At 38.3% G+C, this 13,336-nt stretch overlaps 1 protein-coding gene across 1 annotated transcript; it reads left to right on the forward strand.

Annotated features, from left to right (window-relative positions):
- The first annotated feature begins 5,727 nt into the window (after nucleotides 1-5,727).
- Nucleotides 5,728-12,768, forward strand: LOC106906749 (olfactory receptor 5P53). Its single transcript, XM_014972153.2, has 2 exons — nucleotides 5,728-8,091; nucleotides 11,528-12,768. Exons 1-2 carry the CDS (start codon nucleotides 7,160-7,162, stop codon nucleotides 11,664-11,666), a joined length of 1,071 nt encoding a protein of 356 aa, XP_014827639.1. The 5' UTR covers nucleotides 5,728-7,159; the 3' UTR covers nucleotides 11,667-12,768.
- The last annotated feature ends 568 nt before the right edge of the window (nucleotides 12,769-13,336 follow it).

Genomic DNA, 13,336 nt, shown 5'->3' on the forward strand with positions numbered 1-13,336 from the left:
ATATATATTTTTTTTTTTTTTTTTTTTTTTTTTTTTTTTTTTTACCTTCTGTATGTATCTTACTGCTGATATTTCCCCACTGTGGGGCGATGAAGTCTATATTTTATTCACAAAATCTCTTGGACTTACAACAGACTATCATGAAAAGTTTTAACATGTTTTGTCAATTATTTTAGAAAGTAGAACTCATATCACATCAATTCAAAGCACACCAAATGAACTATTGCAAACTAAATATTGCATATATATATATATATATATATATATATATATATATATATATATATATATATATATATATATATATTTTTTTTTTTTTTTTTTTATTTATTTATTTATTTATTTATTTATTCATTCATTTATTTATTTATTTATTTATTTATTTATTTATTATATCAGTCTTTAATGGGTCTGGGTCCTATTAAAAAAAGAAACACAAATCCATCAAAAAATGGCCACACTTTTCGCCGTCTTCGTCAACAGCTCCCGCAAGAAGAGATTTGTAGATTTTAGTTTTAGTAGTGCAAGCTAGGAAATGGGGGCAACTCTGTCTAACGACTCTATTGAATGGCTCTGCTCTATTTCCAGAAAATGAGTAATCAGTCATGTAAGCACAGTTCAGACTGTTATCAGCAGACCACGCAGAGTTCCTCAAAGTACATCTCCTTTGGTTTTGATCTGAATTTTGCCACACCGTAAACTGGAACAAAGTGTCCATGAGGTTGGACAGATTAAGCACTTTGGCATCAAAATCTGACCTCTTTGTCTTGTACGGTGTCTCGAGTGTAACTGTAATGTATTGTTTGTTATGAAAACAAACTGAACTTATTCCTGCTAAGTAGCTGTTCAAGTTTCAGTTCTGTCATCTTGTATATTACAGCATTGTCTAACGTTATCCGGATTTTTTGTATCCCTATGAATGAATAAATAAGTAACCCAGAGAAAGAGATTAGTTACTCTTACAAACATGACTCATCTTTCCCTGTTAATTGTTTTTAGTTTGTACGTTTCTTGTGGTTTTGGAGGTGTACTTGGTTACTCAGAAAACCTTTTAGTTTTGGCTTCATCTTTGTGTAATAAATAATGACATGTAATTAAAATAATTTTAGAAACTGGCATAGACTGCAACATTTACAAAGTTGAATTGATTCAGACATTTCAGGGGTCAGGTAGGTACGTTGGCAGCAGGACCAAAACGCAGACACGGATACGGAATCTGCATAAAATACACGTTTTAATGAAAAAAGGAAAGAGAAGAGCAGAATGAAATGGAAGGAGCCAGTGGAGAATAAAGAGGCTGGAGAGCTTAAATACTCAAGAGGGAGTGGAAATGACCAGGGGACAGATAACTGGATGAAGAGAAGCAATGATTAGCAGCTGAACCAGGGACAAACTGGTAGCTGAGATAAGGTGAAAACAAAAAGAATGAAGGAACAGAAATAACAGGGGAGAAAAACAGAAATAAACACTAATGAAACAAGACCAAAACACAAGCAATTGGAATACTTGAATCAAGACAAGAAATAAACCAAAATGGAAAAAATATGAGAAAGCAAACCAGAAAGAAGGAAATTATCAAAAAAGAAAATAACTGAAACAAGATGTCCAAACTCTAAAGGTTCATATGAGCAAGGGGGGAAAACCGAGACATCCACTCTCAGAAACGCTCTCCCTGAACAATCCCCAGGGTTTCCCAGCCCAGAATGGAGACCTGCCAGCTGGTTCTGGGTCAGACTCTCTTCCTGGTGGGAGGTGCAAAACATTTAGAAGACGTGACTCTTATCCTGTACTACATATATTCACACAGCCTCTCAGATACTCTGCAGGACTTTTACATGCAGACTACAACAAAAATATCCTCATATTCTACAAGGCACAGTGTTTTTCTTTTTATCACATCTACAATAAAAACATATTGTTTATCTTGTCTGATACTCATTTCCTCATATGCAAAAATAAAAATATAATTTTAACAATATATCTCCAGCATCAAATGTCATTTAGATAATATCAAGTGGAAAGGAGCTTTTTCTTAAACTTGTTCTGTAGACAAATGATAGAACTTGTAAAATGATCCCGTTATTTGTATCCTTAGGCGCGTCTGTGTCGGGGATGCAAGAAATGCAGTAATTTGTTACAATGGCGCCCCCTGGAGGTTGCAGAGACAATTACATATTCGAAGCCGAAGTCAAATTCCTTGTTTGTTTTCCCCAAATGAAGCTGATTCTGATCAATCACAGATAGTTGAAGGACAGGACAACATGTTTACTTTTCAATATTTAAAGTCACTTTCATGGAAAGCTTTGCTGAACTTACCCTTCAATTTCTTCCTGTCCTGAAAATAAAATCTGGGAATTGCAGCGATTTTTGCATCAGGTATTTTTTTTTCTTTTTTTTTTTTTACATCCATAAATTAAGAAGAGCAAGGGGAATAGTAGTGCTATTTAATAATTCGCATACACATATTCCAGAAGGTTAAATCTAATCAGCAGCAAGCTATATAGCTTGGAAGAAATGTTCAATGTTATGATTTTTTGTTTACTTTCATTTTGGGGGGTAAAGTTAGATTGTGCATTCCTAAGCAATCAGTGAAAAATGCTTTTTCCAGCTTGGATGCAAGAAAGAAAAACAATTTTTACTCTGTTAGTAGACACTTGAATGTTCTTCCTGGTGTATGTGCACCCAGGTGTTGAATCAGTTTTTAATAGCTTATTTTCAGTTCCACACTGGGGTATTTCACCATTTTTTAATTGATCTACATGGTATTAAATCATCACTATATTAAAAAGAGTTAAGCTTGTTAAACTGGAACTTAATTGTTCTAAACAGAACAGAAAGAGTAGCTTCTATTCTTTGTGAAAAACACATAAAAAACATTTACAATGTTTTTTTAAAGCATGAGGACAAACACTGGACTGTGATAAGGGGGAAAGAACCCGGATTGTGACTGAGGACGTGGCCCTAAAGCCAACTGGTAGACCACTGAAATATCAAGTGTCCCAGGGTCTCCCAATTAACAATACCCAGGTAGGTCTGGCTTAGAATGATGAAACAGAAATAGTATACAAAATATATTTTATTTATACATTCTTTTACATTAAAAATTGACTATTATTCCACTTTAAAACCCAATAAAGGACGTGAACCCAGGACAAGACTAGAAGCAAGCAATCTGAAACTTAACCAAAAACAAATGCAAACCAAATTAATAGAAACACAAATTAATAAAATAATCCATCCATCCATTTTCTTCAGCTTATCCGGGGTCGGGTCACGGGGGCAGCAGCTTCAGAAGGGCGGCCCAGACTTCCCTCTTCCCAGCCACTCCTTCCAGCTCCTCTGGGCGGAACCCCAAGACGTTCCCAGGCCAGCTGAGACATAGACCCTCCAGCGTGTCCTGGGTCTTCCCCGGGGCTCTCCTCCCGGTGGGACGTGCCCGGAACACCTCACCAGGGAGGCGTCCAGGAGGCATCCTTACCAGATGCCCGAGCCACCTCAGCTGGCTCCTCTCGACATGGAGGAGCAGCGGCTCTACTCTGAGTCCCTCCCGGATGGCCTAGCTTCTCACCCCATCTCTAAGGAGAGCCCAGCCGCCCTGCGGAGGAAACACAATGTTAACAAATCCCACATTGCCTCAACCCAGTCCTAGAAGGCTGTGCCCCATAAGCTAATTCATAAAAATAAGGAGATATAAACTGTTGTTCTGGTTCTGCACTGCTTGTGCTACAACTCCAGCTCTAGAAGACGACCTATTAATTGATTGGCTGAGAGCATCTAAACTACTAAACCAGGGGTCCCCAAACTACGCCCCTCCACATTTGGTCCGGCCCCCTGAATAATACCAGAGAGCATTCAGATTTTTTTTTCATTTATTGTATTTTCCGGTTTATATGTGGATTCTTCTTCAACTACCAGGGGGCTCTTTAGCAGGAAGTGTGTCCTGTAAACTGTGGGGCGCATTGCTGCCATCTGTTGGACTATAATATATATATATATATATATATATATATATATATATATATATATATATATATATATATATATATATATATATATATATATATATATATATATATATATTATTATTATTATTATTATTATATATATAATAATATATATATATAGTATTATATATATATATATATATATATATATATATATATATATATATATATATATATATATATATATATATATATATATATATATATATATATGGAGCAGTGGCTCAAACAGATCCCAGGAACAACATCAGACATCTCAGTCCAGAAATGTGCAGTTCTAGGCACAGCCAAGATACTGAGATACTGTGCAGAACCCTCAAGCTCTCAGGCCTCTGGTAGAGGACCCGAGCTCAGAGGATGAAAGAGACCACCCGCGGAGGGTGAGAAGGGAATTTTTATATATATATATATATATATATATATATATATATATATATATATATATATATATACACTATTTGCAGGTTTTTCTGTGGTATGTGACTCCAAATTTTTTGTAGAAATGTATTGGTAAATATTTTCAATGCATATATCTAAAATATTCACACAGGCTGAAGTGAAGAAACCGCATCATATTTAGGTCTGGGTTTATTGTAACTATAGTGTCATCTCTCCTCACTTCAAAACCAGGATTTCCTTTAAGAACATCTCTGTCCCTTTTTTGTCACATTGGAAACTATTTCGCATTATGCTGCCACTATCATGTTTCTCAGAAGCTAAGTCGACCCATATTTTCTAAGTCAATATGTGTGTGTGTGTGTGTGTGTGTGTGTGTGTGTGTGTGTGTGTGTGTGTGTGTGTGTGTGTGTGTGTGTGTCTGTCCATCTGTTTCTAACTCGTACACAACGTGTTGTGAACATCTATGACGTTGAAATTGCTCCATCAATGCTGTAACTCTGCTCTGCAGAGGTTTAATCTACCAGCAGGGGGCACCACGGTGCTTTTACATACTTCTGATGGAGAAAAAGAAAACACCTGTTCAACGATAAATGACTAATGCGTTTCAAATGCAAGAAAATTTGAACTGTGAGAACAGCGAGTTTCTGGAAAACCCTAATATTAGAATATGCAAAACAAAAACCAAAAAAAAAGCGTTTTAAATGAGATCATAGCCGTCATTTCAGAACTGCTGATTCATAGCCAAAACACAAGATTAGAAAGTGAGATCACAAGATTTTTTTTACAGTAATTAATAGATATTACTCTACAATTAGAAGACGTACTGTGATGGTATTGTGATTTTTGTTTGTTTGCTTTTTACATTTAGAAATAGTCTAGATTTCAGCATTTTCAAGATTATAAGAGAGAAAATGACCCCAGATTACCAAATAAAATCAGTTGGACAAACTTATTTAATGCAAAACTTCTGTTTGAGGGTAAAGTGAGATAAGTGGTTGCACTAAATGTGTGTGACACTGAAATATAGACTCATTTTTGCACTGTTCTAAGAAGGATGTTGTTTGGGGAAGTGTAGCAAGTCATAAAGCAGCAAATGTTACTTCTGACTATACAAAGATCACTGAGCACACAAACTGTATCTCAGCAACAACTCACCGTGTAATCTGCAGATAAATCAACAAAGTGTGTCAAAGTTCATGTTTTGTACTTGTATGTTAAGCAGAAAGCTTTAACGCACAAAAAGATCAGACTTGACACTGAAAGAATAGTTTCACTACTTTACTTCTGAGGACGAAATATGGGATTTTTATTTCTTTATGTGTTCATTTTGGCAATAGTGACATGATTTGGCACAAGAGCACAGACAGAAATTATTCAGAAATAAGAATATCTTTCCCCGTTTTACCTAACAATATTTTAGATTAAAACTTTTGTTTCACTTTTTTGTATTCACAAATTAAAACAGTGTTGCAAAGAATCAGAGACAGAAGACAGAATATTTTTAGCAAAGGTTTTAAAACCTGTGCTAAAGTGTGTTGTGATTTTCACAATATTTCTCAGTCCAAAAAGCAAACAAAACATTTTTTTAAACATCAAATGTCTTTTCTTTTTTTTTTCTTTCTTAAAACGTCTACACTTGTTCGGTGTAGGTAATTAATTTCAGGTTTGACCATTTTACATATTTTAGATGTACAACTAGACATGGTCAAAGATGCTAAGGTAGCTGAGGCAATGGAAATTTAATCAGTTACAGTGTTTCAGTAGCAACATTTCCATCACAAATATGCGCAAAACGTTAATATTTCGTTAATGTCGAGAAAACACCATTAAATAAGAAATTAAATTGAAATCACGTGAATAAGTCCGTTCACGCGATAAGTCAGTAAAATACATATGGCAGCTACTTCCTGTGGTCGATCTTCTTCCTCGTAGTTTGCAAGGTCCGATGGTAGTTTTAGGGTAGTTTTGCGAAATAACCTGCAAAAAAAAAAAAAAAAAAAACCTACCTAATGCTAGAGCCAAAACGTTAAACAAAGGAGAAGTTTTTTTTTGGCATGCTTCCATTAAGCAAATTTATTTTTACTCTGTGCAGCCATATTTTCCTCATAGTTGACTCTGTACAACTGAGCTGAACAATTAGCAAACTATTTTCAAGAGGGCTGCCTTAGTGTCCCTTTGTGTCATAATGGAGATATATAAGAGGACTCAAATGCAGACAAGCAGGAAGAGGCAAAAGTGGAAATAAACAACTGGAATGAGGAGCGTAATGGAAGCCGATGTGAGAGGAAAAAAAGAACAAAAGGGAATAAATACTAATCTAATTAAACAAATCCAAAACACAATGACAATAACTGAACTAACTCAATAAAAAAATAAAGACATGATTAAAACAACCAAACATCAAAGGATCAAAACACCTGAAAGCATAAAAACCTTTATTTATTCAATAATCTGTTAAACTATTTTGAAAGAACAAAAACAAAAAAAAAAAGGGGATTTTTAGTTTAATACCCAAATGTATGTCTAATAATAACTCTATTACTGTTAAAGTGAGTTGGAATTAGTTTGACCGTTAGACAGACGTGACAGACGTGACTGCGTAAAAAAAAAAAAAAGAAGAAGAAGAAAAACTGACAGAGCGCGCGCGAGGCGGAAGACTGAGTCAGTCTTCAGTCAGGCAGCAGACGGAGAGGATCATGAGGCGGACCAGGTTTCCTTCCCATCACCAGCATCACTCCAGACCCAGCTAAGGAACGATGTGCAACAACACCACGGAGGTGGTGCAGGACTACCCTTGCGTGCGCTTCTACGTGTCCACCCTCTCCTTCTCGGTCCTTCTCTTCTTCAACCTCATCATCAACTGGACCATAGTTCGGGAGGAGCGGCTGCGGAGCCATGCGCGCTTCGTGCTGGTCTTCCACCTGCTGGTGTCCGCTCTGGTCCACCTGGGCGTGAGCAGCGTCTTCTACTACCAGATCCACCTGAACGCCCAGCTGAGCCCCAACGCTTGCCGGGCCATGATCACCGTCCTGATCAGCAGCGCCTCCAACATCCTGCTGACGCTCACGGCCATGGCTCTGGACCGCTTCGTGGCCGTGTGCTACCCGATGCGCTACACCTCCGCCTGCACGGCGGCGTACTGGCCGTGGCTGCTGGGCGTGCTCACCTGGATGGTTGCCCTGGCGATCCCCCTCAGCCTGCCTCTCAACCCGGGTCCCTCGGCGGGAGAACATGTTACTTGCGACCGGAATCAGCTGAAAAGGGGCGAGCTCCAGAAGGTGGTGTTCATCGGACTGTGCACGCTGCTCATTCTCTACAGCTACGTGAGGATCCTGGTGGAGGGACGGCGGCTCGGGGTGCTCAACCGGAGGAACCGGGCTGGCTGCAGGACCATTGCCCTGCACGGCACCCAGCTGGCCGTTTACATCCTGCCCAACTTCGTGAACTTCGTGTTGTACCTCATGTTGAGAAAAAACATTATTGAGAGTGAAACCAAGGAGCTGTCCGCCGTGGTTATCTTTGCGTTCTTCAGCGTGGCGCAATGCGTGGCACCCGTTGTTTACGGCTTGCGCAAAGAGGAACTTCTGGAGCAGCTGAATCGTCGGTTCCCCTGCTGCTCCCGGTACCTGAAGGCTGTGCTCGGCTGGACCGTGAGAGCCAACTGGCCCCATACACAACCCAGAGGAAGGTATGTCGCGCTCGGTCACATTTCTCGATCTCTTCGGAGTTACGCAGGGGCGTCTCCAGAAAGGTTTTTAGAGGGGTGCCCAAAAGGGGGCCTGGGGTGGGCTACCAAAGCCACAATTAATTTATTCATCAACTTATGCATTTTCCTTGTTGTATTATTATTCATTATTAGTATTATTATTATTATTCTGAAGTATTGCTATGGCTCTTAGCCTGGTTTTCACCCCTCCACCTCATCTGGGCGCCTCTTTCAGAGCATTCTGGAACAATTCCTGCTGATTCTTCATTCCTGCACAAAAAATAAACATGTCCAGGAGTAGTTGGCAGAAGATAAATACCAGAAAAATGTAACATTGTCCTCTCTGCTGAAAGCTACTTTATGGGCTCAAAATATGAATCACTAACAAAGTTATTTGTTACTTTGTATAAGCAGATCGTTCTAAATTGCAAATGCAATCTAATATCTAATTTTGAAAAATGGTATGTCCTGAAAAACAAAAGAAAAGGCCATGTAATATTTTGTCAAGTAATTTCAGAAATACATTTGTTTTTGCATTGTTGCACGAATTCTCCGTTTGGCAAGTGGTCGTTTAGAATCTGAGGAAATCCGTTCCTCTGACTGGAAAGTGGAGCGTTTACCATCAGCGCTTAAAGTTCGGATTCAGCTACAAGGGTTTGTAACATCCTGTGTTGCGTTCTTTGATGTTTTGAGTTTTTGAATTTCTCCACTAAGGGATGAAACCCTTAAGGCCGGTCAGGTTGACACCCGCACTTCTTTTTTTTTGTTGTCAGCAGAACAATGTTGGAATACCGTTGGAATGTAGCTTTGATTTGTCTTGCTGAAATGAACCTTAGTTTTACTGGGAAAATGTAGGATTCAATTGGTGGGTCCATTTTTCCCCAAGTCCAGATTCTTTATTAACTTTGACCAATTTCACGCAACATTTGAAGCTTGGACTTAGACACATTTGATTGGACTGAGACATTAAAAGGGGAGTTGAAGACAACCTGCAGTTTTAACACCTTTGAATCACCCGGCGACATGGTGACAGCCTCTCAATATGGCTGACTTCCTTAAGCGTTAGTGGGCATCTGGGCTTGAGGGTGTGATCCACCGCTGGCAGCTGGTCTGTGTGGTCAGGATATTAAAGGAAAAACACACAGAGACCGCCACTGTGGTCCATCCTCTTACCATTTACACACATGGGCTGCAATAAAGTCTGAGGAGAAGGAAAACGTCACCGGACTTCAGCTGAGGGTAGTTTTTTTTTTTTTTCAATTACCTGACACATTTTCCGTGCAAAGCACCATGCTGACATCCACTCCTCGCTTCCACAATGTTGGCTCAAGTTTTTTTTTTTTTTTTTTAGCTGATGTATGTGATGTCTTGACACTCGTATTGGTTTGTGGCGTGTCATCACTCAGAGAGAAACTCATCTTTGTGGGTTTAATAAGTTTATATGTTGGTTAAGTGACTGTAAGTATAAATTATAGGTGTATTTATGTTCCACCTTCCAGTCATTGCTCTTCTAAACACTCACTTTCAAATAACTGTAAAAAGGATTGGTGCCATTTGAATACAGTTTGGTAAAAATGAGGGTCATCAATGGGTATGTAAGTTGATTTGGTCAGAGAGTGCCATCAGTGTGCTACAGGCAGTACTGGGAGCACCTGACAGTCAATCAAAACTGTGACTGACTTGCATCAGATAAGAGAGATGATTCATGGACAGTAGTAGTAGTAGTAGTTAGAGGCATGATGCAGCTACCCAGAATGCAGGGCATACAGATGTCAAAGTGCCTTGATGTGATCCTGCTCTTCAGTACTTTTCTGGGTCAGAATGTATCTGTTTTGATCTTGTGTATTTTCTCCCATTTTAAAGCCACTGATGGCTGCTGCTGCTTTTAAGTCTCTGTAAGGCAGGAAGTACACTCTTGGACCGGTTCAGTGTTATCTGCTCTCACCGAGCGAGGTTTTGCTGGAGATTTCTTCCAAGTTATTCCTTTCCGCTGTCGCCACTTGCACACTCAGGATGAGGGATTTCTGCACACTTATTGACTCGACTTAGTTTCCTTTGATATAAAACTTTTGGTAATTCCTGCAGCAAACAGAACTTGAGTAAATTCTCTTATAAATGTTGATTGAATGGAAATGTGTGCAATTCAATGATTGGACCCTTTTAAACATATGTTTCTGTAAAAATTGGAAGCAGCATAGCTCCATGTTCATATAGACCTAGTCATAAACTCATTTAATTCCTGTGGTGCTTGACAATGTTTCTGAGCTGTAGCTTTCTTTATTTTTAATATCTGAAAGACGTATCCCTGCTAACATTGAGTTAAAGGTAAATCTCTCCTTATGTTCGCTCAAATAAGACACAAATTTTTAATCATCCTCAGTCCCGCCCCAGAAAAACTTACACTTCACTTGGTACCCAAAGCTCAAATCTTTTATTAATCCTAGCTAAAATTACAAATAGTTTTATTTTTAACTGACATATTAATGTTTCCATGCCATCTGTTTTGTCCAGAAAGATATAAAAATATGGTTAACGAGGTGCAGAGTGGAATATTTGAGGTGTGGGCTATCATACATGTCTTATTTCTATCCAACAATGCATTTAAACATTCATCCGTTGTTTATATTTACTTATCCTTGCAGAGTTGTTGGTGGCTGGTGCTTATATTTCCATAACTCCCTGAACATGTCACCAGTCCATCACAGGGTAGTGATTAAATATGTCTGTGAAAAAACCCCCCAGAAAAATTCAAAATATAGTCAACTATCATCTTACATTACAGGTACATTTAGTAGTTGTTTGGCTGTCAATAGGGGCTCGTTTAGTCTGAGGATCCTGTGCTGAGACCTTGTAGACTGTAAAGGCGTGATGAGAAGAGAAGTGGCCATTTCTAATCCCGATTCCAAAGAATAACATCTGAAAAGTCTCATGCAATTAACATAAATACAAGAAAAAAACAACAACAACTCTTGACGAAGAACTCAGACGTCCCTGAAGGGTTTAGCTGCCTTCACTACAGTTGTAAAATGACTAACATATTTTTGTAAAGTCCAGTGGGAAAATGTCACGCAGGATGCTTCCCTATTTAAAATAAACAACGCTAAGTCACATGAGCTGTCTAAATAAAGGTTCGCATTTCGTGAAACATTTAGGTCACACTGATGAGCAGACGGTGACATGGCTGAGGGAGTCATTGTTGATTTTGTGTGCAGCTGCGCCGAAGATGAGTCGTTCTGAAGAAAAATGAGAATCCAGGAATTTCGAGCGCCTAGGAAAAAAGCTAATGCGTTCTGGTATTACAGCTGCTACATCCAATGCGTTACTTCAGAAAAGGCGCTAAGTGGATTTCAAAAGAATTTAAAGAGCCACGTGAACTCACCGCATGTTTTGTTACTCTTGTTTATTTTTTTTTGTTCAGGGAGCGGACGATGACTGCTCAGACCATCATCTCCTTGGAAGTCCCACAAGAGAACCGGGAGGAGGAGACCGAGCCGCTGCCAGACACCAGTCGCTCACATGACTCACATTCATACGAAGGAATTATGGACAACGCCTGATGGGAAAGGCTAATTAATGTCAAGATTAGAGGGAAAAGCTTTTGTTTCCAAAAGATATTATCTTGTGCTGGAAAGGAACTTTGTGAGATGCTTCTAATGAATTCCTTCAGAAGAAAATTGGATATGCAGATGCAAAGGAAAACACAAAGCCAGATCTTGGACTATTAATTCTTCTTTCATCTGAAGCTTTCTCCAAGGCCAGGTGGAACAGTTGTCTGATTGCAGAAGTCCTTTCTACGGCTCAGGGGAAACCCAATCATCCGTCTGCATCCGACCTCAATGCTGACTGGCACGGAGGATATATTTGAACGTTTAGCCATCTGGATGTTTTGTGTCATTCATACCCTGGGATACCAAAAAACTGTGTCAAGCCTGAAATTCCTTATTCACGGATTTCCTGAGGCTGAAATCAGCAGAAGGAACTAAAATGGCTCAAGACATTTTGATTTTCACGAGAGGGATTAACACTTTGGCCTGTGTTCGAGAAACGTCAAAGCACACAACTCAGCATGCCTGTAAAAAAAATATATATTTTGTAAAAACTACTTTAAGTTATTTGTATAGTTTTAAGTTTGAGATATTTTTACGCTACTTATTTGTTTTATCTGGTATTAGGATTTTTTAACCAAAAGTTAAGCACCAATTGCATTTCGATCGAAGGTAAAATAAGAAATTGACCATGGAGCTTAATGCATGCGTTGTTTTGTGCAGCAAGTTTCTTGCTATGTAAGAGTTGATTTTCATCATTCATGCATGCATTTCAAGATAACTTGTTACTACAGGCAACCATTTCCTTTTTTTCTCCAAAGGTTAGAAAAAGGGTTTGGAAAAAAATGCTTAATACTTTGAAGTAGCTCTTCTTTTAAAGTGATGATAAACAAATGGCAGAAATCACATATTGTCCAATTTCTGCTTGTTCATCACACCGTTATGCAACTTACAACTTATTTATTTAAAAAAGACTTACTCCCCATTTACTACCTATTTTCAGCTGAGCCCATAAGCTACAGAACATTTCAAAATGTGAATTTCTTTTCTTGAATATGTTACTGTTTTTCTAAAATTCTAAAAATATAAGAAAAATAAAATATTCAAAACATTACATTTTATTGTAGTTTATTTTTGTTATTGTGTTTCTTCATAAAAACACAGTGTGACCAATAAAAAAGCAGCTTTCAAATGATTTAAGGTTTTTTTTTAAAGGAGCAGTACTACAATTTTACTTCACATTGAATCGTGATTTCAATGGAACTGAATACATTTTTCTTTTAATAAAATTTACAAACCGCATCCAGACTTTAGAACGATCTGATGTAAAGAAAAATATATCACTTGAATAGGACCTGTCTGATCACATGAAGTAGGCTAAAAGATCCCAAAAAGCAACAGGTCAGTCAAGATTAGGAAGCAATTTCTAAAGCTTTGCTTCCACAAAATGACATCCGGGGTAGGGTCGTTATTAACTCGTTATATTGTGTTGTGACTAATATTTTTTCGCATTATGTTAGCTTGTGTTTGAATACATTTGAATTAACCAAAACCTCAATGGTAATGTATTTTACACAGGTGTCATATAAAAAGGAAAAAGGTCGTATCCGGTCTCTAAAACCGTTAGCCCTGTTTTGCTGATATGCTAAGCTAAGTTAGCTCGCCTAAAAACTAAAAAGGCA

This window comes from Poecilia mexicana, unplaced genomic scaffold (genome assembly GCF_051168715.1).
Source record: "Poecilia mexicana isolate PSO_F unplaced genomic scaffold, ASM5116871v1 scaffold_18, whole genome shotgun sequence".
In the NCBI taxonomy this organism is placed as follows: domain Eukaryota; kingdom Metazoa; phylum Chordata; class Actinopteri; order Cyprinodontiformes; family Poeciliidae; genus Poecilia; species Poecilia mexicana.

Coding starts and splice junctions, on each gene's coding strand:
- LOC106906749 (XM_014972153.2), top strand. CDS start 7,160: ATGTGCAACAACACCACGGAGGTGGTGCAGGACTACCCTTGCGTGCGC. Junction 8,092..11,527: donor CATACACAACCCAGAGGAAG/GTATGTCGCGCT, acceptor TTTTTTGTTCAG/GGAGCGGACGATGACTGCTC.